The 26,531-nt window shown below is 36.3% G+C and overlaps 1 protein-coding gene across 5 annotated transcripts in view; it reads left to right on the forward strand.

Moving 5' to 3' along the window:
• NAV3 (neuron navigator 3) overlaps positions 1-26,531 on the forward strand; it is an 821,282-nt gene that overhangs the window by 602,309 nt on the left and 192,442 nt on the right. For all 5 annotated transcript variants that reach the window (XM_078449654.2, XM_060656893.3, XM_078449653.2 and 2 more), the window contains 3 exons: positions 11,184-11,252; positions 14,445-14,584; positions 24,565-25,591. In XM_078449654.2, coding sequence (XP_078305780.1) covers positions 11,184-11,252; positions 14,445-14,584; positions 24,565-25,591 — 1,236 coding nt within the window. The remainder of the gene's footprint in view (positions 1-11,183; positions 11,253-14,444; positions 14,585-24,564; positions 25,592-26,531) is intronic.

The following is a 26,531-nucleotide window of genomic DNA, read 5'->3' on the forward strand; positions in this document are numbered from 1 at the left end:
CACAAAAACAGACCATGCAGGTGGCCTTATTAACTGTCAGTTGAAATTTAAGATAACACAGAGGTTATAATCTATTTACATACCATATGTCACTAATGGGATAAGTTATCACAGTAACCTGTCTCACATATAATCAGGATGATATTTCAGCCACCCAGCTACTAAAAAGAAACACATGTGGATGAAAGCTAAGTTTCTGACTCATCTATGGATTAGGCAATAACTGTTTTCAGTGATGTCTCAGCTAAATTGAAGCATAGGGACAGAGTATTTTTATCACATACTCTGATGGTGAGTATAGTTGTTGCAGAATATCTTAAATATTTCTGAAGGAACATATTTGGTTTTGAGGCGCAAAAGATATTTTTACAGAAGTGGTTGAACACCTTCATCTTTCTTAGAGCCAATAGCTTGTCAGTTACCATTTTATAACACTGCACAAGGATCCTATAAAAGGGAAAATCTTTATAATAAAGGAAGAATTTGGTGTAGAGAATTCTTTGAATCTTAATTCTGAATGCATGGGTTTTTATCTACTCTTAGCAATTATAGGATATATAAGGATATATATTTTAATCTATTTCAGTCTTAAAATGTTAGTGGATGTGCTTTCCTATCTTCAAAACTTTTTATTTTGTTGTACCTATTGTTGTCTAAAAATCTTTTAAGACTTTGTTCCCATGGACTTAGTTATAATATATGTTGGGTGACTTCTTCCAGATCTCAAGCTATTTTCAGTGTATTTGGAAGGGAATAATTTCTAACTTTTTAACATGATAACAATAGAAGTACAATAGGGATTTATAAATTGTCCACTAAAACCCATATCCAGGAAATTTCTTACTTTCTATTTTGTGATTTCTTTGTAGGTCTCCTTGGTCCCTTGGGAATAGTGCTGTTAAAAAGACAAATGTGATTTTATGATTAAGTGTGTTTTTCTCTTTCTTTGAGAATCAAAAGCACAAAATGTCTGACTACATAAGGATTCTGTAGAGGGATTTTTTACTCATAATATGTTTATGTGACTATAAGACTTAATGGTAAATAGACAAGAGAGGAATAAAGGGTGCTTCCAAAGTAATTTTCTCTCAAGTTTCTTAATATAGATGAGGAGTTATAAGAATGTATGTAGATGAAAAATTGCTTTTATATTCTACCTTACTCTAAAAAACTTAGTTTATTCAATCACTTTTGTATTAAGTACATACACTTTAACTCTTTTGTGCTTGATTTTTGTTTTAATGAGTCTGTCACTGTGCAGTTGGGCTTAGTCAAAGAATGCTGTATGGAAATGAAATGAAATATTTTAATGAAAGATGATATTGTTCCTAATGATTCTTCATATGTTACATTAGAGCCCAGTGTTCTTTTTCATTGGTGACTTAAAATTTCAGCTGTGACCTTTTAGCAAACAAAGAGTCAGTCCCCACTGTGTGCCAAGAATTATGTTCGATGTGTGGTTGAGATATGGTGATGATTTTACCATTCAAATTGCTGACAATGTAATAGAAAACCTAGATATTTAAACAGATAGTTCAATCAGGGTTTGCTAACTAATCCAACAGAGTTACTCAGTGACCACAGTTAGAGGAAAGAGCTCATATGAAGTCACCGATGAATTAAATGCCATTTATATTCAGGAAACTGCAAGTATGTGGACAAGGAAACAGTGTAGATAGAAGTGTGTTCTGAGTATCCATTGCTGTTCAAAAAAATATCCCAAATATAGATGTGCAAAGCAATAACCATTTGATTATACTCATGAATTTTGTGAGCTCAGGAGCCAGACAGGGCACAGTAGAGATGGCTTGTCTCTGCCCCACAGAGTTGAGGACCTCTACAGGGAAGGGTGGAGTGGCTGGGGTGTCACAGACTGCTGGGAGGCAGAACATCTGTTGCTGGAGAACCCACTTCCAAGGTGACTTTTTCACTCAATGTGTCTGGCAGCTTAGTGGGAATAGTGATTACACAAAGCTTCCCCCAGCACGGCAGTCGCAAGGACATTGTGCTTCTCACATGGTGACCTGTTGGTCAATGGAGTGACAAGCCCACCCAAATTCAAGGAGAGTGTCAGTGGAACAAAGATTTCACCTCTTAATGAAAGGAGCATCAAAGAATTTATTATAGTTCTATGTTTAAATTGCCACAGGGTGTGATGAAAGATAAGACTAGAGAAGCAGGCAGAGGTCAATTTATGGAGGCTTTGGATGTTATGTCTAGGAGTGGGGACTCATTTCTTGAACGTAAAGGACAATTGTCTTGGAGATTTTTTTTTTTTTTAGCAGAGAAAAAATGATGCCATATATAACTTAGGAACATGACCTTGGTGACAGAGTAGAGAAAAGATGTGCATTCGGGGGAGGATTGGGAGGGACCCTGCAGCTATAGTGGCAGGAAAATGAACAGTGTAATGTTAATAGACATGAGGTTCTGACTAGGAAATGGACTTGGGGATTGTTTGGAGATAAGGGTGAAATAAAATTATCATATTTCTTTCTTTCTTCCTTTCTTTCTTTATTTCCTTCTGACTCATTGGATAGCGATATATTTCAGTAAGGAAAAAAACAATACAATCATCAAAACAGATGAAGGAAATGGAGAGAAAAAAGTTCAGCCTTGGCCTTCAAGTTGATATTTCAATGGGACCTCTAGATGGCGGTGTCTTATGCGTGGCTCTGGAGCCCAGTAGAGAGGTCAGGGCCAGAGATGCAGGCATGGGAACTTTGTTTAACCATGTTTTATTGATTGAAACAATAGAAGTGGAAGAGATTGCTCAGGGAAAAAGGGTAAAGCTGGGGGGAAAAGGGACCAAACTCAGAGCAAACTTCAGACAACCGCATTTGAGAGACTTCCTTTTGATTGTTTTGCAATACATTTAGAGTTATGGTAGTTTATTTGGTATCTTCTTAAAGACAAATTGTTTTTGTTGTTGTTATTGAGGAATGCCTCAGCTTTTGAGACATTTTAACCTTGTCTTTCAAATTGTGAAATCTAGAGTACAAATCTTTTGTTTTTTTTAATGTTTATTTATTTTTGAGAGAGAGGAGGGCAGACTGCAAGCAGAGGGAGTGGCAGAGGGAGTGGGAGGCACAGAATCAGAAGCAGGCTCCGGGCTCTCAGCTGACAGCACAGAGCCCGACGCGGGGCTCGAACCCACAAACTGTGAGATCATGACCTGAGCCGAAGTCCGTCGCTTAACCAACTGAGCCACCCAAATGCCCCTAGAGTACAAATCTAAAACAGAACTGTGGTTGAAATATTAAAGTAAATTTACTATATTTTATAAGCACATCAAAACTGTATTTTCATCTAACCACTATATTACAAACTTAACATTTGTTAAATTCTGTATTTGACACACTTTTTGGATTATGTACAGTGTTGAGAATTATGGGTTCTGAAAGTCTCCCCCTGTGCATGTTACTTTGGGAATGTTGTTTCTTGGATGTCCTTTGGGGACCTACAGGGATTCATAGTGTTGAGTTCAGGAAACAAGAAGAGTGAGTAGGATCCATGGGATGTTGGAGGGAGAAAAGGACTTAATTTGCTTTCCACAAATCATGGTCCCAAAGTAATTATAAATTTGGAGACCAAGAACCAGGGTTAAAAGCTCAACTACTATACTAAGAGGTCCATGCTTGTGAGATTTATGAGTAAGAATGTAGTAACCTCAGAAGTGATAGGTGAGAACCAAAGGGCATGGCATGGGGAAGACCAAGCACAAGAGAGCAGAGGAATTGTAGGGATCGAGGAACATAGTTACGTTGTACGGAATTCACCAGAATATTTAGAGGTTCCTGTGAGGACTTAGTTCATTCAAGGACTCTCAAATGTACACCTGAATACCACTGAATTTTCTTTTCAACTGGCATAGCACTTATGTAAGCCAGACACCCTTTGAAGTGACTTACAGTTCAAACCTTATAAAAACTTGAGGTAGGCAAAGTTGTCATCCTCATTTAACAGTTGAGGAAACAGGCAAAGAGAATAGAAACAGCTAAACCGGGATTCAGATAGAGCAGCCTGAGTCGAAATCCTGTGCTACTAACCCATATACTAGATTTTACTACTGACATTGGAGTTTAATAATTCAGAGAAAATGAAAATTTTAATGTATCACTTTTACGTACCTGCCTAATATTTGCATATTGCTCCTTTCAAGCTTGAAGTAAATTCAGTTTCCATTAAATATCAAATTATACTTTTTAGAAAGGAGTTTGAATTAGTATATTTGGTTTTAAGTGTTATACTTCTCACAGTAAAACCTAAACCATGCATGTGTAAATCTTATTTTTCCAAATTGAATTTTTCTAGCCCAGTGCCAGTACATATGGGCGGTCAATAAAAGTCTTTAATGATTAATTAACCTGTTGATTACATCAATACATACATGCTTATTAGAATAAATACAACATAAAACTGAATCAAATTTCATAATATCTATATCTACCTTCCACTTTAAAAACTCTGAGGGATGTGCAGTTAATTTCCTCTTAAAGTGATCTTGACTTTAGCTCCACTGTAAAGGTGAGTTTATTCACCACTGAGTATACATCTTCCCAGTATATCCTGTTAATTCATTCACCCTGTGACTAGTGACATGATTGAGAAGTCGAGTCTTTATTTTTTCCATTCATACACTATGCCAGGGATGTTCAGTCTGCTTTTCCTACTCTGCATGTATGTAACTATCCTGTGCAACTCAAGCCAGAGAACCAGGAGCCTTCCTAAATTCTTCCCTTTTCTTCAGTTCCTCCAGGTACAATTAACTTCTCTCATTAATCATTTACTTCTGTTTCCTGTGCCTCTGTCTTCATTCAGACCCTCTTCAAATCTAGCCTGAATTATAGCAGTGATGTCCTATTTGGTCTCCGGGTTCCAGCCTTGACAAATACCCCAACTTTTTTCCTCCTCTAGTTCCTCCTTTACACACCTAAGAGAAAGTCTCTCTAATCTGAGAATTTATCCTTTATTCTGCAGTCAACACCTTTTGGTATTCCCTACTGCCTCAGGACAAAGGCCCAACTCCTTAACAAGTTGCTGTGGTTCTCCAGGTTCTTAACTGGGCAAATCATGGGTGTTAAAAGGATATTTGTAGAATCAATAAATAAGAAAAAAATATTTTCAGATGTCATAATATGTTCAATTATCATAATAATTAAACACAATTCAAATATCAGTTGTTTCAACTGATTTTTTTTAGAAGAAATTCGTAATAGCCGATGGAGGTAAAGAATGATAGATTGTGTGAGACTCAGATATTATGTGTTGGTAACTTCTAATGATTCATGTGTTCTTTTTTTATGGGTCCAATTTGGTTTTGAAAATAAAAACTAAACATTAAGATTTTACATAATTTTTAAGATTATGTAACTTTCACTTCTGCATGGAGTTCTACTGTTCCAATAACTATAATAGAATCTTCTATAAAAATCTGTACTGAGCCACTCAAATCTTCTTAATGTTTTGATGAGACAATAAAGAGATTCAAATAAGTTTTTATTCTCATTCTAATTCTCTCAATTAATAAATTCTCTCAATTCAGGCAAAACAGATTACCTGAGTCATGGCCAAGGATTTTGGAGCTACCACAGGGCTCAATAGGAAAGAATTATGTGATTGACTGGTTAATCATCTGTGCAATGGGTATGGGAGCAGGAGGCTATAATTATTATGCCATATTTCCTAGCCCTGATTAAATGTTGCTTAACAATTTTTAAAAAATTTTTTAATGTTTATTTTTGAGAGAGAGAGAGCACACTAGCAGGGGAGGGGCAGAGAGAGAGGGGGACACAGAATCCATGAAGCAGGCTCCAGGCTCTGAGCTGTCAGCACTGAGCCCAGTGTGGGGATCGAACCCATGAACTGTGAGATCATGACCTGAGGCAAAATCAGATGCTTAACTGACTGAGCCACCCAGGCGCCCCTGTTGCTTAACAATTTAAATGATATTGTTTACGTGGAAGAATTGTGAGGAGAGTTACTTCGGTACTCAAAGTATCTTTCTCTTTCAAATTGTATTATTGCCTATTCTAGATTTCTATATAAAGTGACCCGTTGAAATAAATTATCAATATTACATATCTGAGTGCTAAAGAATATATTTTGAAAGTAGATGTCTTTGATACTGGAAGAGTTGCTATTTGTAGCAGCAATGAAATTGTTGTTGTTGTTGTTGTTATTGTTGTTGTCTTGGAGATATAAATCCATAGGGCAATGAATTAATAGAAAAAGAAGCATTAAAATATTGCAATTAGTAATCAGTTTGCATGAAAATGATATAGTATAATAGAGCATAGCACAGATTATATAGTGTCTAACAGACCAAAGTTCAAATTTTAGTACTGTTATTTTTAAGATGTATAATGTATACAGATAAGTGAATGTTTAAAATCTTTAGTTTCATAGTTTCAGTCAGGGATAGAGTCTCACCTTTGCAGGACTATTGTAAGGAACAAGTGAGAAAATAAATGTGAACTGCTGATCACTTACTAAGGACACAATGAAAATGAGTGTCTTTTTGTTCCATCCTTTAATATACTTCCAATATATCCATTCTTAAAACGATTCCTCCTGCATAAAAGTTGGGGATATAACATACCTTTGTTCAAAAATAACACTCAGTTAATATCAGTCAAATATTTAGTGATTAAACACATATCACCCCCATGAGAGGAATTAGAATGCAAAAGTTGACATAACACAATTCCTGTCCTAGTGAACGATACATCTGCTCAGGACACAGGCAAATATCGTGATAAATTCCCATATTAACCTACTAATTAGAGAAGCATTAAGACCTGTGGACCATGGGAGGACGAAACTAACTTTGGGAAACTTGAGAGATGCTTCAACAAAAGGTGACATTTGAGCAGGATTTTGAAGCAGCGGTAAGGTTTTGTAATATAGGGAAGAGAAGGATTGGTCTTTCAGATGAAGGAAACCTCATAAAGAAAGCCATGGGCCCGTGGGAGAAGAGGTTATAGATAAGGAGCAGAGGTGCGGTGACAGTGGAGAAAACGGAGCAGAGATGTGCAGAGGAGACAAAGCTGTAAGAATCTGAGAAAGCAGAAAGAAATGCTGTACACCAAGTCACAGGGCTTGGATTTTACCCTGTGGGCAATGAGGAGTCAATAGCAACGTCAGGAAAAGGGGTTGACATTCATTCTGTCTTGGGAAAGTTCATTCTGTTGATTATGAGAAGAATGATCTGATTTGTCTGGAAACAAAAAATGGACTGATAATAAAGAAGAGCTGTTATTAGGCTCTGTGGGAGAGATGACTGACAGAGAAAGCAAGTAGTAGGTAATGACTGAGGCAATGCCATACTGTTCAACAGAAAAAATGGTGACAGTCAAGTTACATGACAAAGAGGGAGTATGGTATGAAAGAAGGAGAATGAATTGTTATGAACATTTTGGGAATATCTGGGAGAAATCTAGGTGATAGATCCAGGTATAATATCTAGGGGATGTCAAGATGATACTTAGGAAAGGAAAGAGACCTCGAGGTTAGGGTTGAGATTTGAGTATAAAATGTACACCTGAGGTAAAAAGAATAAAAGAATAGATCGCCTGTTGCCTAGGATTACAATTTTGAAAATATTCATGATAATGGTACAAAATTTAGGGGGTGGAGATAGTGAGTCGATCTATATTTGGGAAGGAGGAGTAGCTGGAGAGGTAGCTGTTTCTTTAGGAAAGCTATGTGAGGTAAGGATTTCTAGAAGGAGGCTATCAATAGTATCTAAAGCTGTTGCAGGATAGAAGATGAGGCATGGCTTGAGATGTTTAGATTATGCTGTTTGACTTTGCAGAATGGAAGGTGGGTTTTTTTTTTTTGTTGTTTTTTGTGGGGTTTTTTTGCAAGATTGCACATTTGTGAGTATTCTGTAGCGCACAGCCTTTTCAATTTTATTATGCGTAAGAATCCTGTTAAAATGCAGATGAGACCTGAGGGTCATTATTTTTTAACAAGTCCCAGGTGATGCCAGTTTTGTTGGTCTTTGGACAACACTTTGAGTGGTCAGGTACTAGCAGTTAGTAAAAATGGGTAAGTCACAATCAGGATCTGTTTACTCTGAGAAGCTTTCTATCCTCATAACAAGTGGATATTATAGTTCAACACGGGCATTTGTGCTGAAGTTACATTAGAAAGGTCTGGTAGTTTGGATCTTTCTGTGTGTTGAAGACCAGATGAGTTTTATTATTTTTTTAAAAATTAATTTGACTGCCTCTAGTTTCTTCCTCTTGTCTTCCATGTTAGGGAAATAAAAAGCATTCCCTTGATATTTCACTTTATCAGCTAGATGAGCAGATACTTCTTTCAGTAGAACCCACAATGAGTCTCAAAATATTTCTTTTGTGCTTCTGTTTCTGATATTTTTATCATCCACTAGTTAGAAGAAGTCTTATTGAACAATCTTTCCAGGAAAAAAATACATACTCTTCAATCCAGATATTCTAAAAATTCCTAGTTTAATGATATTCTGACTGTATTTATCTACTGCATCTTGCCTCAGAGCTGTGTCTACATGTCCCTTGTGTTTGTTTTACCAATAAATTGCTGTACCTCCTCACCTGTTCTATTACTAGACTGTACATCTGAAACTTGGGATATCATATTACAAGCACTGTGGAGAAAATAAGGAGCCGAAGGCATTGTGGGAAGTACGGGGGGTTTGAGTTAGTGCAGTAAACAAGGAAATTGAAAGAGAACATACATGCAAATGGACTTATAGAGGCTGAATCAGTGTGACAGCCTATTGAATGCATATCTCAATAATTACAAAGAAAAAGAGAAGAGTCAACTGTTGAGGTTTCAAGCCCATTGGCCTAAAGAAAATGATAATCTTGTGAGTAGAAATCAAGAAATTAGAGGAGGGATCTGATTGAGACCTGGGGGATAAAAGAAGGAAAATGGTGTTTAATGTGGTGACTTTGAAGATCAGGGAAACGGGCATCTTTTACTCAGTTATTGTTGAGGGCTGGGGATGCAATGCACACATTAATTCTATTTTATAATAGATTTTATTTAAAATCTTAGCTAAGAAATGAATTGCTAAGTGAAAGAATGCATACAAGTGTGTGAGGAGAGAGGGCATATGAAAAATCATGCCTTTATGACCTTGATAAAGGAAAAGGACCCAGTGAAGGAAAGAGAAAATGGATAATAATGATGGTGGGCAAATCAAGTGAGCTCACTGGTGCTACAATCTATAAAAGAGAAAGATTCCAAAAGGCAGAGTGAGCGATATGGCCAAATACAAAGATGTTAGAGTATGGTGAGAACTGAAGAAAACTCCATGTTCTTCACATAACAGTTTCACAAGTGCAAGGGAAGCAGAACAGAAGCCAAGGGTCAAAGGATTAAAATATGAGGGTTTGGTGCAAAAATCTAGGCAAACATAGAATATTATTATCTCATCATGAATTAGAAAACACATGGGCTATAAAATCCAAACTGATTTTAGCAAGTCAGTTGACCTCTCTAGATTTTCTCCCCCTACCCACTTCCCTCCTAGAAATTATTGTACTTCTCTAAAATCATGGAAGAAACCCCTATGAGGTGTCTTCGGTTCCCTTAAGGAGGATTTATTGTTTCATTGTCATTTCTCCAGCTCATATGTGTGTTCAATTTTGGTGAGTACAGGATAGGATATAGTAGTGAACCTTGAGGTAGGTCTCTTTCTCTTAGATTCACAAAGTAGACTGAGAAGTTCACAAAAAATGTTCCTTCACTTTGGGTGCTTTTATTTTAAATTTAGATTTTAAATTAATATCTCATTTCATTCACACACTTTGGTTTTTATTTTTAAATTATTCTCTGATGTCATTGTCACCTGAGGTAGTTTCAACAGTTGGGGCCAGTTGTCTCAGTGTCCAGGGGAGTTAGAATGCAGATGTTATTATGTGCAAATAATAATAATTCACTTGTCAAATGTGAAAAATAAGTGCTATGAAAAGCTCCTTAGCTATGCGGATTTTATTCTTTTCTACCCAGGCAGTGTCTAAAAGGTCTTCTTGCTCCCTAGTGGAGGGAGAATTAACTTAGGAAGCATGTCAACACCGTAAGAAATCCTTGCCTTGACTAAAATCCCTGTTGCTTGGCAGCAAAGCAACTGGATGAACTGCATCAGGGCTCTTTTGACCCTTTTACCCTGATTCTAACACCCCCATGTTGTTCCTGTTTCCTCGGAGACTTTGGAAACTACATGCACATCATGTACGGTCCTCACAGTTCACCTGAAAAGTGATTCTCCACTCAGGCATCAACGCATGACCATTACAGGGTATCTGAACATGTTTCAGGTCTAATTGGGTCTGACCATAGCCCGCAAAACACTAATTTTCGGAACATTCAGGTTATTCCAAAATTAGCTTAACTTCAAGTGGAAAATTTCATTTTGTTTGCAAAGTATTCACTGCTCTTTAGAGCTCGGTTTAAATAATGCTTTCTTTTGTGTCTTGGAGTGAAGATTTTGATTTAAAAAAAATATGAAGAATTATAGTTCAAGAATGCCCAGAAGTTGTCATTAACAGTTGTCGAGTTTGTTTTTGAAGAATTTAACTCTAGTTTAATCCATTTGACTTTTGCATAGCTCTCTCTTTAGAGAAACATCTTGTATTGTTCACTTCCTTAAAACATTCTAGATACATTCAAGATACAATACATTACATTTGTCAGACACCAGATGTTTTAGTCATTTGGTTTTCCAGATAGCATTTTGGTTAAAGCATCAAATTAGGAGAACTTGTTAAAGAAAATAATGACTCTTACATGTTTTCTGTTCATTTTAACTTTTTTGAGAAGGAGATCTTTGTACCATGTAAAGTCAGACTTTAGCTTTCCTGAAGTTTTCATAGTCATTTACAAACATTGAATTTTTTGTGCGATGAACTACTACTTAAGATAATATGAACGATATCACACAGCCATAATTTTAACGTCATTGATGATACCGTGACAAGGGGTGCATGGCATTATTTCATAGCGTGTTCATTAATCAAAGTTCATGGTATATGTGTTGCATTATCATAATTTTCTAATTAATTTATTCTTTATACATGCTTATACATGTTCCAATTGCATTTCATTAACTCCTAGTTTTCTTGTAATTTTGTGCTTTCTTTCCATGTTCAAAGAATCTCTTTAATTCAATTTCTCTGTTTCTCCTCATACAGTCTGGCAGCCAGATATGCAACTCAATCTAATCACAGTGGAATTGCAACCAGTCAAAAAAAGCCTACTAGGTCAGTTAATATCTCTAATTTATTGCTTGTTAGTGATAATAAAGTAACTGCCCAGTGATATTTTGTCCTATCATTCTAAATTTTTTTCATAAATCACATACTTCTGGATGAAAAGTTTAGAGGGATGACTTCCTCCAACTGGATTTGCATACACATTCTCAGGGACGAGCATGTCTGTGTTAGATCATTAAATGGGTTTTGGCTTCTTCTGTTTTGGTTCTGTTACATGTAGTGTTATAACTGGGCTGAAGTCTAGCTTCTAGGCTTAGAGAAAGTCAAGGAAAACATGACTTTGAAGGCCCCATTCTTTCCAGGTTACAGAATCTGGAAGTCACACAAGAATGTGATTGCTTTTTGAAATGGGCATGCATTAATTACTGCATGTTTTGAAGCAGAATTGAGGAATATTGGCAGGTATTTGTGGGTAGGTTGGCACCAGGTCACCAGGTTAACCTGGACTGTTCTTTTATCTATAATAGTTTAAATTGTTGCTTCTTTATGACATACATATTTTAAAGACAGTCTGTTATAGTAAATGACTGCATTATGGAAAATATTGCTTTATAACTGATGCTGAAAGTGATGTGTTTTTAAAACTGTTAAGTTACCAAAGGCACAATGGTGCAGCTGAGTGGAGCCACAGCAAACGTGTTTTGCACCCCTGATTATTATGTGATTATATGTGCCACCTCTCTCACTGGAGGAGTATCTCAGGGGTGGCTTCCTAATCACTGCTCTGATAATGTATCATACATACTATGCACTGTTTGACCACAAGGACTGCTTCTGATGCCTTGACTTGAGGTATGTTCTTTTCCTCTTGCCCTGGTTTTCTAAGTTATGTTCATTTCCATAGTAATTTAAACGATTCTAGAGAGAAAAATGTAAAGGGTATTTAATTAAAAGTAAGAAAAATGATATGAATTCAGATGTGCAAAGAACAGTGACCTGCCATGTACAATAAGCATTTTTTATTACCACTTCTAAGGCTCATGCATATAAAATATACTTTAGTACTTTGATTTAATAGAATATCTCTCTCTCTTGTCTTTTTTTGGCTTCATTCTTATTTCTCTTTTTATTACTTTGATGAATGATCTGGAGCTCTGGCTGCCTGTCACATTAGGGTAATGAGAAGAGCAAATGGATTTTTTAATTTGTTTTAATTTGTTCTTCTGAGAACTGAAGATCATTTGGCTTCATGGGTCACGGTAAAGATTAAAATGTATTTTAATTGCTTTCTAGAAACAGGTCAAGTTTCATTGCAAGCAGGGCAAGTTTTGTGACAAAATGTGTTTATACATGTGAGTTTGGAATGAACTTTCTAAGTCTGTAGCTGTGTCTGCAGGAGTAGTTCTCAGATTTATTATGATTGGGACATTTGGCCAAATTAATTAATTGAGTTCTTTCTGCAGAATGCAGTCACTGGTACTCAAAATTCTTGGTGTCTGTAGTTAATTGTGGTGTCCTTACATACCCTGTGGATCCATTTGAGCAAAAGTTAATGCTGGAATCATCGAAAAGGTTCCAATCTCATGTGTGAGGCAATTTCTAATTGGCAAAACAGTTGAAGGAGCTATTTATTAGCCATATGTATTTAAACTCCAAAATACAATCAACATTTTGAAATTACCAAGTATTCCAAGAAAGCAGAACTTCTGTTTGTAAGCTGGTACTTGAGTTTTCCTGATGTTCATTCCATGTTGCAATACCTGTTGCTATTTTTTAAAGGTACCTATAGTATTTAAGAGTTTGATTTCCTAATAATCTATGGAGATAATGTATCAATTATAAAGGTGAGTTAAAATACGAATATAGTAACAACTTATCTTGAAATCGTGATATATTGTGCATCAGTATAACAGTTATTTTTATTTTATACTTTCATTTTAAAAATATAGTATGAGAGAACAGTAAAAATTTCAGTGCTTCATTTTCAAGTTCTGGATTTTTTTCTTTTAAAATAGAAAATGTCAGAGAAGTACACAGTGACATTCACATGATGGCAGCAAATGCTGGCAAAGATGCTGACATCCTTTAAGATCGTGTTTTTAAATATGACATAGGACGCCAACATTGGTTCCTAATGACTAGTTTTAATTGATACAGATTGTTTATTATATATACAGTATGTTAATAGTATAAAATAAAATACAGTGATTGTACGTTTTAGGCACAATTCATGAAATAATTGATACTTGAAATTTTATTGTGGAAACTACTTTAGCAGTGAAATAAATTATCCACATTGATATTTAGTGTTAGTCCATGTAAAATAACTCTAAATCACACCCTAATGTGAAACTTACCCTAATTTTAAGACAGTCTGTCTGTACTTTCCTTGTGGTCTGTCTTCCATACACAAAGAATAGCTAAAGTTACTGTCACTGTAGGTGTATTTTACATTATCATTCTGCTCATAGAGAATTTCTTGTTCTGAGACCTTCATCCTTTCTTGTTATATCACCTCTGTGATCAGTTGGCCACACTTGCAAGATAACCAGTAGAGTCTTGGTACTTATTTTTGGTAAAACAGTTACAGAAAAAAGAATTTTGAGGCAGACCAATGAAATATAAATTAATTCATGACCTTGTCTCTGTACCATGTTTTAATAAGAGTAGTTTAGTACCTTAGATATACTATGAGCATTTGCTGTTAACAGTTTTTTCAGTACCTTTATTTTTCTCGTTATTATCAAGTTGACTTAGGCTACAGCTATGTAGGATAAAAACAAATGCCCCATACATTGAAAAGAACAACTTAATAATAACTGCAAATAGGTGATTAATACCCTGAGAACATAATAAATTTGTGTTGTTATTTCCCTTGCTTTTCATGTAATTGTTATAGTACTTTTAAGTCAAAGTTTTATTATTATTATTATTATTATTATTATTATTAGGGGTATGGTAAGAATGACTTTTTAAGTTAAAGGTTACATTATTTTTGATTGTTCTACATTGTTAATATCATTTGAGGGCAGATTTAGTGAAAAGTGAGACAAGATTTTTCTGAAGATTCTTAATCCTTGTGTTTAGCTATTTATCACTTAAGCCACCAATTTTCTGCTAAATAGATTTTAGAACATCCTATATTGTGCCTTTCCCATTAAGGCTTCCCTGCTCAGAACCTCTTACCCCTATCTTTTTGCAATGTACAATAATGATGTAATTTTTCTTATACTATTTCAGGCTTCCAGGTCCCTCTAGGGTACCAGCTGCAGGCAGCAGCAGTAAAGCCCAGGGAGCCTCTAATTTAAATAGGAGAAGTCAGAGCTTTAACAGCATTGACAAAAACAAGCCTCCGAATTATGCAAATGGAAATGAAAAAGGTAAGTGTTTGCCTGTTACATCATTATGGCATAAGGCTAAGGTATTAGCCTTGTAAATTACATACTAAGTCCAATATTTGAGCAGTGTTAATGGCTTTTGGAATGGAGTTCTTACCAGCATAGTTTCATGTTTTCAAACTGCCCCCTCCTGAATTCTAGCTTTCTTCAGGGCTTTTCATTCTAAAGAACATTTTAAGGAAGTAGACTCATACATTCTGAAGTGTTTAATTGTAGGGGTGCCTGGGTGGTGCAGTCAGTTAAGCATCCGACTTTGGCTCAGGTCATGATCTCGCAGTTCGAGTGGGTTTGAGCCCTGCGTCGGGCTCTGGGCTGACAGCTCAGAGCCTGGAGCCTGCTTCAGGTTCTGTGTCTCCCTCTTTCTCTGTCCCTCCCCTGCTCATACTCTGTCCCTTTCTCTCCCTCAAAAATAAATAACACATTACAAAAAATTTAAAGTGGTTAATTGTATACCCAAGTCTAAAATCTTTCTCCCAAAAATATTTCCTCCTCTTTTGCCTTCTCATGTTTTATGAACAATTATTATAAATTGATAAATTTATATTAAATTTATTTGAATATTTAGCTTCAGTTAACATAAATGCCGTAAGTCTTTTGGGCATCAGAAATTGAGACATAATTAGGATAGATATTTAATCTATCACAGAAATAATGTGACCTTAGTTTTCCCTAAAGAGACAAATTATCCATGTTTGTTTTATTTTCTTGAAGAGTGCAGAATGGAAATATCAAATCACAAAATCATCAGGAAGAAAGGAGGCATAGTGGAAGTCTGTGTTAATGACAAATTATATTCTCGCTAGATGATACACAATTCTCTGTACTGTGCAGTGTGCATTTAACTAGGTGCTGGCTTGATACATCGCACTGTGGAGCATGCACACAAGTGAGAGCACGTTCAATGTATATCAAAACCATGAGGGAATCAAGAAACTCTACTGTTATAGGCAGTGTGACTGTGTGAGGGACTAAGGCCTTCGGGTGGATTTTGTGGTAGTTTTTACACACCAATACGATTTTAACTTCTCTTTACAGTATTTAGCTTTCCATGCAGCAAGACATGAAGTCCATAAGCGGAAAATATGCTTAGTTAATAGAATAGCAGGCAAACTCAGCCGGATAGGAACTTTATCGCTCAGATTAGATCATATCAAATTGTTTCATAAGAGTATCTGATTAGACAGCTTTCTCTAACTTAGACATGAACTGACAGGTAATCTGTCAATTGGACATTTTTTGTGAAGATTTCCCAGCCATTAAAACAGAATTGGAACAGAGGCTCCTGGGTGGCTCAGTCTGTAAGTTTCTGACTCTTGACTTCGGTTCAGGTCATGGTCTCATGATTCGTGATATGGAGCCCCAAGTGGGGATTCTGCCCTGACAGCAAGTAGCCTGCTTGGGATTCTCACTCTCCCTCCCTCTCACTCCCCCTTCCCTGGTCATGCATGTCCCCCCCTCCCCCCTGCTCTCTTTCAAAATAAATACACAAATATTTAAAAACACACAGACAAAAAATTAAAACAGACCATAAATCCCTGAAGGCAAAGCAATGTCCCTGGATCCCTGCAATACCCTCTGTTCTTGTATCAAATGGAACAAAGGAAGAAAATAATGTATAATTGTAAGTTAGGGATTTCTTTAAAGTATAGAAGAAAGCTTCTGATTCAGGAACCTGAGAAATATTACTGAAGATTTACACTTTTCCTGAGGAAAAGGGAGACAACAATTTTCTTCTTTGTTTTGTGACTTTCCTAGAAAGTGTCATACAGGGCCTGAATGTGCTATGAAATTCTAAGGGAAAGTTCGGTTAGACATAGAGATATGTTGAATGAACTCTTCATATATCCAATTTAACTATGAGATTATATAATTATCTAAAATTTTTGCAAGAAATGACTAATAACATTGGCAAAGAAATTTAGAAATGTTTAGGATGAGCTAACATTTTGATATCATGGTGTATCTGAAGTTTTCTGTCATGTGAAATTATTTTCTGTATTTCTAGTGTCTAAAAGTAAAAATCTAAAAGTAGACAAGCATTTCTATTTTTCCATAGCCATTCAACCAACCTCTCTTACATATGTCTAGGAAGTAATGCAAAATTAGGATGTAGCAATAGTTACAACCACCACAAGGTGGAGACAGATGACATACATTATGAAGTTTTTGACAATGTAAAGCAGATTTCCTCTGATCCATAACTGCAGCAAAATATCAGAGTTTTCATTACTTTTGATTCCAACTAACTAAAAGTTCTAAAGCATTAAGGTGTGTGATCACACCTTCACAAATATTTATAATATGCCCAATATAGGCATTAGATGCCTGAAAACTGTCAAAAATCACTAAAACATAAATTGCATCATATGATTGCTACATAGTATTTTCTATTAACACGGAGTTACAACTTAATGAATACATCCAATATTAATGTTTCTTTCTATTAAAAGATTTTGCTTATTTATTTATTCATTTATTCATTCATTCATTCATTCGTTTATTTCAAGTAATCACACCCAAGGTGGGACTCAAACTCACAACACTGAGATCAGAAATCATGCACGCTACCAACTGAGCCAGCCAAGCACCCCTCAGTGTTTCAAAGTTAATCGTTGTCATTCTATTTTATATTTCTAAAATATTGTCTTAAGTTATAAGAGCAAACAAAACAATAACAAACATCACAAATGAAACCATTTATACTTTACTCTTTAGACTATTAGAGTGGTATATTTTTTGGGTAAGAATGTTTTATTTACCCTTTTGTCATGGATATTTATAGTGGTAGTGTAGTTTATATAAAAATGTAAGATTCCTTCTGCTGACAAGCTTATCTCTATCACAGACTAGTTTGCATACATATCCTAAATATGATCAAGTAAGGGGAACATTAAATAAGATTTTTCAAAGGTTATAGTATTATAAGGACAGAATTCAGAAAATACTAACTTGAATATTCTAATTAATTGCTCTTCCTTTCTTAGTTATGAAGTTGTAATATTTAAGTTTAATAAATTAATACATTTTACTTGAGGTATTATCCACATTATCCACAACATGCTCCCTGAAATGCTTCTAAGAGGAAGTATACTTTCTACTTTCTTTAATAAGTCTTGGGTGATGAGTTACATGAACACTTGAAGAATCTCTAGAATTTGTAATCGATAATAAAGATTTACTGACAGTGAAAACAGTTTCATTTCTCTATTAAAAAAACATACTGTGAAAGCACAGCTTTTCACATGTATGGCACTGTAAAACTAACTTACTTGCAAACTGTGTGACTTATCTAATGAAAGGAAATCAGTAGAGAGTCACCAACTTCCAAAGATATATCTAACATAATTTTAATAATAAAACAATTCAAAAAAGAGGGTGCTCATTTCACCATTTTAGCAAATGAATTAAATGTCCGTGAGCATGGCCATAGATGCTTGCTTGCAGAGAAGGCAGGAGAGAACCGTTGTCACAGCTGGGGGCAATGCCATGTCACCCTCTGTTGAAATTGAAAGTGGGAACAAATTTTTCAGAACAAGTGGGAAAATGAAGATAGCTCTGTTTGTAGAGAAGCATTTCTTCCGAGAGTCCAAATTTCTTCTCTTGGCGACCTGCCATTCAGATACGGACATCGAATAATACGTTCCGACCCCAGCATTTATCACTTTGCCCATACACTACACACAGATCTATGCTGTAAAAAAAATTAAATACCCGTTTTGTGATCTTGTGAAGATGATGCCCTGGTTCATTTAGATACACACTCTATATGCTTGAAGCACACTATCTTAAGAAATCATTCTTGTTGTATAAAATCTGGGTATTAAATCTGCAAAAGGTGACACAGTTTAATATTATTAGGAACGTAAATATCCCTAGCTTCATTTGGAATTCAGTTTCTGAAATATGATCTGTAAACAATTACTGCTTGACAGTTTGTTAGCAGAGAATTGTTTTTCTGTGTTGCTAAGAAACATGCCACAGTACCAGAGGGCATTTTGCCATCTTTTCATTGTTTCTCCCAAGTGATTCTTACGTTGTGTATCTACTAAGGAGATGTCCTTTCTGTTCTCCTGGATCCTAATGAAGTGTCTTCTGGTGTGGACGTGTTCACTTTCATTTACACTCAACATAGATTTAAAAGGACTGATACCGAGAATTTGGCAGCATTGGAAATGAACTTTTGAAAAGTAATGAGCTTTTGTAAAGCTTAATGTGAATGTTGCATCAGTCATGGAATGTTGACTGCTAAAACATAACTATCTGGTTCTTAAGTACTTTTTCCTTTTTTTTTAAATGCTCTGAATTACTATAGCATTAAAGAACTAAACTGTTGTATTTTCTTTTCAAGATAATGCAATTATCTGTTACTTATTACATTGCTTTACTAGTGATTTATTTATGTGTTCCACCAGGACTTTTTTCTTTATTTCCTTGATACTTATAGAAGCCTAAAATATAATGTTAAATGAAAATTTCAGGTTAATCTTAGGGATTTTTCATGAGGTAACATAATTCGGTATGTGTATTAGATGATGTGAATCAATAGACTTGAGAATATAAGTTGTTTCCTTATGTATAAATGCTCCCATATTGAGGTGTACACGTGTTATTCATGCCAGTACATAAATTGCATACTTAAAAAAAAGTGGCTGGAGAATAGAAGTTTCCCTAAATTTCACAATGCTCCACAAAGTGGCACTGTAACATTGTAAGTAGTACGATATGAGCCTGTGCAGAATGGATAGCACCTCTAGGGTTCCGGTAATACCATTCCATGTTTCTGTGAAGTCATCATAAAGTTGATGATTGAGACATGGCACAGGCAATTGTTTATGGAAGATAGTGTGGTGAGGTGAATAAGGGGCCAGTTGGTAACAAGACATATTTGGATTTGAATTCTACATTTTTTTTCTTTTTACTTTTTAAAATGTTCAAATGTGTTTTGATATGTTATTGTGAAATGCGAGTCTAAATGAATTAATTGCCAGGGTCACATCGATAAATCATTTTCTTCCTTTCCCAATGGCCTGTGATGTTAAAGTTGCCCAGTATTTAGCAGGGATCCTGTGTATCAAGGAGTACAATGTCTGCTACGCAGTGAATACTTTCCAACGAATGGTGCTATTGTCATCATTTTGGTTATTTTGGTGTTGCTTTGTAAGTCGAAAGCTAGTTTGCTTCCATCCAAGCAACATACTCTTCAGGGAGGAAGAAGAGGTAAATAGGTTGAGGACCGTCCCTGTGTCTTCTCTCAGGGTAACAGCAGGCAACATGGCACTAAACTCTAAAGCTAGCTGAAGTTCCACAGAGAAATGTCTTATCTAAACTTAGCCATATGCCTCTGTCACTGCCACATTTATCAACATGTATTAATTTTAGAACTAGATTGGCACTTTTTTCCAGGTCATCAATGTTATTTTTTTTAAGATGAGATGACTAAAAATTAACTCTGTCAGTGTACATGTTTTCTGAGCATGAATTAAATACTATTCTTATGTCAACTCAGCCGGGTGGTTCAAGTAGAGTGCCCAAGGAGTTAGTATATAATGTACCAAGTAGAGAGTGTCTCCTGTACTGTTCTCCCCATTTGTATTCTGCTTCTTGAGAAAGAAAGACACCATGCTTCAAGGAGGTACCCAATTAGCTTCACTATTGTGGCAAACGTGGCTTTCTAGAGAGCCACACCAGCAGAATTTCTGGGCGTGCAGCGAACATATGGGAAAAGAAAGAGAGAGTGAAGAGCCTCCAAAATTTGGAGTCAGAAAAACCTGAGCTCTAATTTTGCCTCTCTCTTTTCTGAGCTTTACTATATGTGTGAATTGGAACAAGTTACTTTCTCTTTTTAAGTTTCAGTTTTCCCATTTATAACACGAGAAATCATAAGTATATTACAGGTTATTATGGGTGTAAGTGAGATCCTACATATGAAGAGCTTTAAACGTGATAGCAAGTTTCAGAGTACTTGGAAAAAGTAAGCAGTTGATAAATAATATTATTTGGCTGTAGTGGGGTTGATGATGGTGGAGGTGGAGGCGGAGGAAGGGAAGGAGAGAAAGGAGAGCAAGTGGGAGAAAATGTCTCTTTAGAGGTTAGAGACAAGAAGCCAGAGCTGTAGACATAGGTCCTGCAGATTCAAGACAGATCCATTGCAAGAATGCCCTTAAATATGTGCATTGGGTAGCTGTTCCTTTCCTCATACCCAGATAACAACCCGTTCATAGTCAGAAGCTGAGTTATCAACATTCAGAAATATATCCGTGAGACCAGGCTATTTAATATTGAACATGGAAATTGCACAGAGACTAGAATTTGTGGTGCTGTCAGAGCTACGGACCCTCCCATTTCAGTGGCTGCTGTTGTGCAACCTTTATTGTGAGGAGTCCGGGGAGACTCTTATTATTCCAGTGCCTTCCTGATGCACAGCAACCTATGATTTGCCCTCTTAATGAGACCCAAAGCACCTCACTGCTGCTCTATAGAGAGAAGCTGGGGACAGATTTAGAGTGGAGCTTAGAGAAGTGTCTTATATGTGTGTACTCATCTGAGAACAGTTTTACAGCTGTTGCTGTGATGGTGACCATGGTTTGGATGTGGATGTCATAATTTGGAGTCCCTCCTGTCTCATTTTTGAGAGTGGTGATGTTGAAATTCCTCTTCTGTACTTGAACTGCTGTAGCAGTCTATCTAGCTAATGGCAGAACACTTAAACATCCTGGTGGATTCTTTCCTACCTTTTCTTCTCATTCCCACCAAAGCTCCCAGGCACGCAGGGACAGGAGTCTCCCGACTTCTTAATCAAGTTGCAAATACAAAGAGGATACACACTATATGTATGGCCGTCAGGAGAACCTGACGGGCTTCTTTTGTTTGCCATATCCCTAGCCACACATTGCCAAGCATCCCACGAATATCGAACTGGCCGAACTCTGAAAGTTCAGAAGGCAAAGAATATTAATACTGCACATCTATGGACCATGTGACAAATTCAACCAAATTGGGTACTGGCATAAGAAAAATTCTTGAAAACTGATAATGTCAGCAACTGCCAGGATTTCCGAGTCTGTTCAACTTTTGTTACTCAAAACATGGTTTGTGACGCAGCAGCAGCAGCAGCAGGAGCATCTGGAGCTTATTAGAAATGCAGAATCTCAGGGCCCATAGCAGATCTGCGGAATCACAATGTGTTGTGTGCTCAATAGGCTCCCCAGATAACTTCTGTGCCCATTAAAGTTTGAGAACCTCTATGGGAAACACTTAGGGTGTTAGACATTCTATGCATAATAACAGACTTGGTCTTTGCTTTAATGGAACGCAAAGTGCAGTATAGGAAACAGGCAATTACACTCGAGTAATAATGGTCATAAGGGAGGAAATAATAAGCTATGGAAAAATGTAAAGGAGCCACCCGACCCAGACTTGATGCTAGGATGATCAGAAATGGGGGTGGGGATAATGTTTTTGTGTTTTGTTTTGTTTTGTTTTGTTTTGTTTTGTTTTGTTTTTTTCCAGAAGTGAGGTCAAAGTTGAGACCTGACCACTAAATAGAAATTATTCTGAAGAAATATTTGGTAGGCATTTCTACCTGCAGGTAGATTCCAATTTTGGTCACGTGTTGTCAGTCTCTGAAAGGGATCTTAACATGTAAGCGAAATAAATTTGGAACTACCTGTACTTAAAAGAGATTGAAGTAAAAGATTGAAATCCATTAACAGAGAGTGAATGTATTTGAGACTGGTTATTTTGAAGCTTGTTAGATTTGTTTGTCCTAAATTAGTCGATACTCCTACTGTTTTTCAGAATACCTTAGTGTTTATATACAAACCTAATAGATTTCTACAGATATTCTAGAAATGGACACAATTACAGATATTACCTGAATATTGAAAAACATCAATTTATCATCATAGGCTGTACAATTTAAATATGCCATATAAGCATTTTGACTTTTCAGTAGACTGTTACATTTTAACATAAAGTATACATGTACAGTCTTACAGTAACTTTTGCCAGTTGAAATATGGAAATGTAGAAAGGTAATGAGAGTTAGAGTTAATGTTGGTATACCAATTTTTAAAAGAAATATTAAAGAGGGCACTTGTGATGAGCAGTGGGTGTTTTGTATAAGTGATGAATCACTACATCTTACATCTGAAACTAATATTACACTGTATGTTAACTTTAATTTAAATGAAAATTTGGAATAAAAAGTGAATATTAACTATAAAATGCATTTGTCTATTCTTGTTAATATAAATTTCACAAATCTACTGTATCATTTTAGGCACACTTCTTTTTAAAAAGCTTAACTCACACAAATACTTAACTAATAATTTAACCTATTTTTGTGTCTCTAATTTCTTTATTTTCTCTTTTTTATATTAGTTTCCTTTTCTTAAAAATGGTTAAAAGTAGTTTTTGGTACAAATGAGCTTGATTACATATCATTTTCCCTGCATTTTGAAGAACACATTTAAAAATAAAAGCATTGTGTTTTATAGTTGTAAATATTTGATGAAATTGAATGGGCTCTAATTCTTGAATATTAGGAAAAGGATATTATTTATAAAATATTTCCTTTGGACATTTCATCAAAAACAGCTCTGCATTTATTTGTCAATGTCTAGTGTGTTAACAGTGCTAAATGATGCCTCTGTTACATAAGTATCTAATTTAATCATTGATCATTTCATGTCTAAAAAAAAAAAAAGATGAAAGAAGGAGGCATTTATGGTAGATGAAATTTAGAGTAAATGACTTGGCCAGAATTATACTGTTCCTCAATGTTAAATAACATTTATACTGAGGTCTTTAAACTCCAAGCTCAGTTCTTTCTATTCTATGCCCTGTTATAAAATCTCTTTTTTGATTTAGTTTTTCATCCTTAAAAGTGAGACGTTTTATCAGGCATTAATCAGTGTTAAAACAGTCATGTAACAGTTCATATCATAATGAGATTTCTGAGTGGAAAGTAAGTAAAGTGAGTAAACACATGCATTATAAAGTACTTTTTTTTCATAGCCCCCCCCCCCCAAAATAGCTTGATTTTTTTAGTAGTCTTTAGAGTTTGTTGACATCACTTCAGGAGGTATGTTAGTTAAGGGCACCAGCTCTGAACTGTGTTCAAGTCCAGGATGAGTGACTTTGAACAAGTTACGAGTTTTTTATTTGTGAAACAGGAATAATATCAATACATACCTTATGGGGTTGTTATATAGTATATATGTAATTTATGTTGCATATATAACATGTTTTATGTAATATATATTATATGTAATATATCTAAGTATATATTAAAATTATATGTAATATGTGTGATATATTATATAATATATGTAATATATAACATATATTTTATGTTACATATGATGTCTATTTATATATGTTATATATAATGTGTGTGTGTCTATATATGTAACAGTACATTATCTGACCCATATAAGCATAGATTTCATGCTTTTTTTTTAATTCAGATTAAAACAAACAATACTGAGAGCTAAATCATGATTCATAAGCACATTTAATCAGATGACAAAAAGCTAGTCTCCTGTAGGTTAAAGTAATTTCTCAACACTTATCATACAACGTATTTTATAAAACTATGTGGAATATCAATTTACTGCTATGAACTACAGCAATAATTGGGAGAAATACAAAGAACTGCTTAAGGAAAGGATAGTGTTTTCTCTTTGGATGTGTATGACTAGCGAAGTTCCTTTGGGTTAGACAAATTTTAGAAGGGAAAATAATTGTTTTCTAAAACCAGCGGCTCTCAGATCCTGAATCTGTGATATGTGGTACAAAGACAACCGTAGCACAAGAGTGATCGATGCCCCATAGCATGTCTCCTTTCTGCTTACAGGAGAGATCCTTTCCTGTGTCTGTCGTTAGCAGTACTCTGTGGTGTGAAATAAGCGATCAAAAGTCATCAGCCTTTTCTTGCTCATTTTTTTCTTCACGTCCAGATTCCTCCAAAGGACCTCAACCATCTTCAGGTGTAAATGGAAACGCACAGCCCCCTGGCACTGCTGGGCAGCCTCCTGCCTCCGCCATCCCTTCCCCAAGTGCCAGCAAACCCTGGCGCAGCAAGTCCATGAACGTCAAGCACAGCGCCACCTCCACCATGCTGACCGTGAAGCAGCCAAGCCCAGCCACCTCTCCCACACCCTCTGCAGACAGACTGAAGCCGCCTGCGTCAGAAGGGGTCAAAACAGCTCCCTCGGGACAGAAATCCATGCTTGAAAAATTCAAGCTGGTCAATGCCCGGACTGCTTTACGGCCCCCACAATCTCCCAGTTCAGGACCCAGTGATGGCGGGAAGGATGACGATGCCTTTTCTGAATCTGGAGAAATGGAAGGTTTTAGCAGTGGTCTGAATAGCGGTGGCTCAACCAACAGCAGCCCCAAAGTGTCACCTAAATTAGCTCCTCCAAAAGCTGGAAGCAAAAACCTCAGCAATAAAAAGTCTTTGCTACAGCCAAAGGAAAAAGAGGAAAAGAACAGGGACAAAAATAAAGTTTGCACTGAAAAACCAGTCAAGGACGAAAAGGATCAGGTGACAGAGACGGCTCCAAAAAAGACCTCTAAAATCGCAAGCTTGATCCCAAAGGGTAGCAAGACGACAGCAGCCAAGAAAGAAAGCTTAATCCCCTCTTCCAGCGGCATTCCCAAACCGGGCTCGAAGGTGCCAACAGCAAAGCAAACCATTTCATCTGGCAGTGCAGTGAGCAAAGAGTCAGAAAAATTCAGGACTACCAAGGGAAGCCCTTCCCAGTCCTTACCTAAGCCCGTTACCACTGAAAAAGCAAGCACATCCAATTGCCCTGCTCCTTTGGAAGGAAGGGAAGCCGGCCAAGCTTCTCATGCTGGTTCCTGTGCCGTGCTAGGGGCACAAGGCAGTGGGCAGACTGCGGGGAACGGTGCCGTCCACCTGCCTCAGCAGCAGCAACACAGCCACCCCAACACTGCCACGGTGGCTCCATTCATTTACAGGTAAGGTGGCCCCTGTTGGTCCACAGCTGTCATCTCCTGCAGGCCTTCATGCTCACAGTGTAAGAAACACGGTTACTAGCATTGTGTTTTGCGGTGGTCATTTTGGAACAATGTTTCATCCTGAAGATAAAGGCCTCGAATTTCATCTTTTAAGAAAAACGTAACCCGTATTCTCTAGTCGTATTCCGCTTCCTCTTCCCTTCTTCTGCCCTCTTGTCTCCTCTTTTCAAGAACTTGAGGCTTTAGGAAGTTAACTTACTTGTTCTCAAAGGTGAAATGAAACCCAGATGCCATGACTTTTCCCTGTGTCTATTACCATTTTTATTATTGGTCTTTTAAAACAATTCTCAGTTTTATAACGTTTACAGATAGTTTTCCTTTCACCCTTGGGAGCAAGTACACCCAAATGCCTAAAGGGGCAGACTCTAGAGTCAGACACACGTGGCTTTAATGTCCTGCTCTGGCCCGCACCAGCTTTGTGACTTTACGACTCTTCGTCTCATTTTCTTCAGCTGTCAAATAGGAATAATAGTATCTACCTTAAAGCACGGAGAAGAGTAATAGGGAAAATTCCTATGTTTGCTCTATATTCTGGAACATTGTAAGTGTTTGTTGAATATTGTTTATAAGGTATTGGTTTCCCAGCATACAATTTATATTACTTTTCTCTGGCTAAGCGTTAGTTTCTAGGCACACATAATAATCTATATAATTATTATATTTGTGCTTTATTAATTTGTTCTTGCATTGTACTTATGTGTATTGAAATATGCCAACATGTGCTATATCTTAAAGTATTTATTCTATACAGTTATAAAAATGGCATGTTTTGCCTATTGTGTGGGTTGTCTTAATCAATTAGAAATATGTCAGTCACTGCTTTGCCTCCATTTTTATTCATGGTCTTTTCTGCCAGGAGATGCTTAGGGAGGGATAACGT

Source organism: Panthera onca, chromosome B4 (assembly GCF_046562875.1).
Source record: "Panthera onca isolate mPanOnc1 chromosome B4, mPanOnc1 haplotype 2, whole genome shotgun sequence".
In the NCBI taxonomy this organism is placed as follows: domain Eukaryota; kingdom Metazoa; phylum Chordata; class Mammalia; order Carnivora; family Felidae; genus Panthera; species Panthera onca.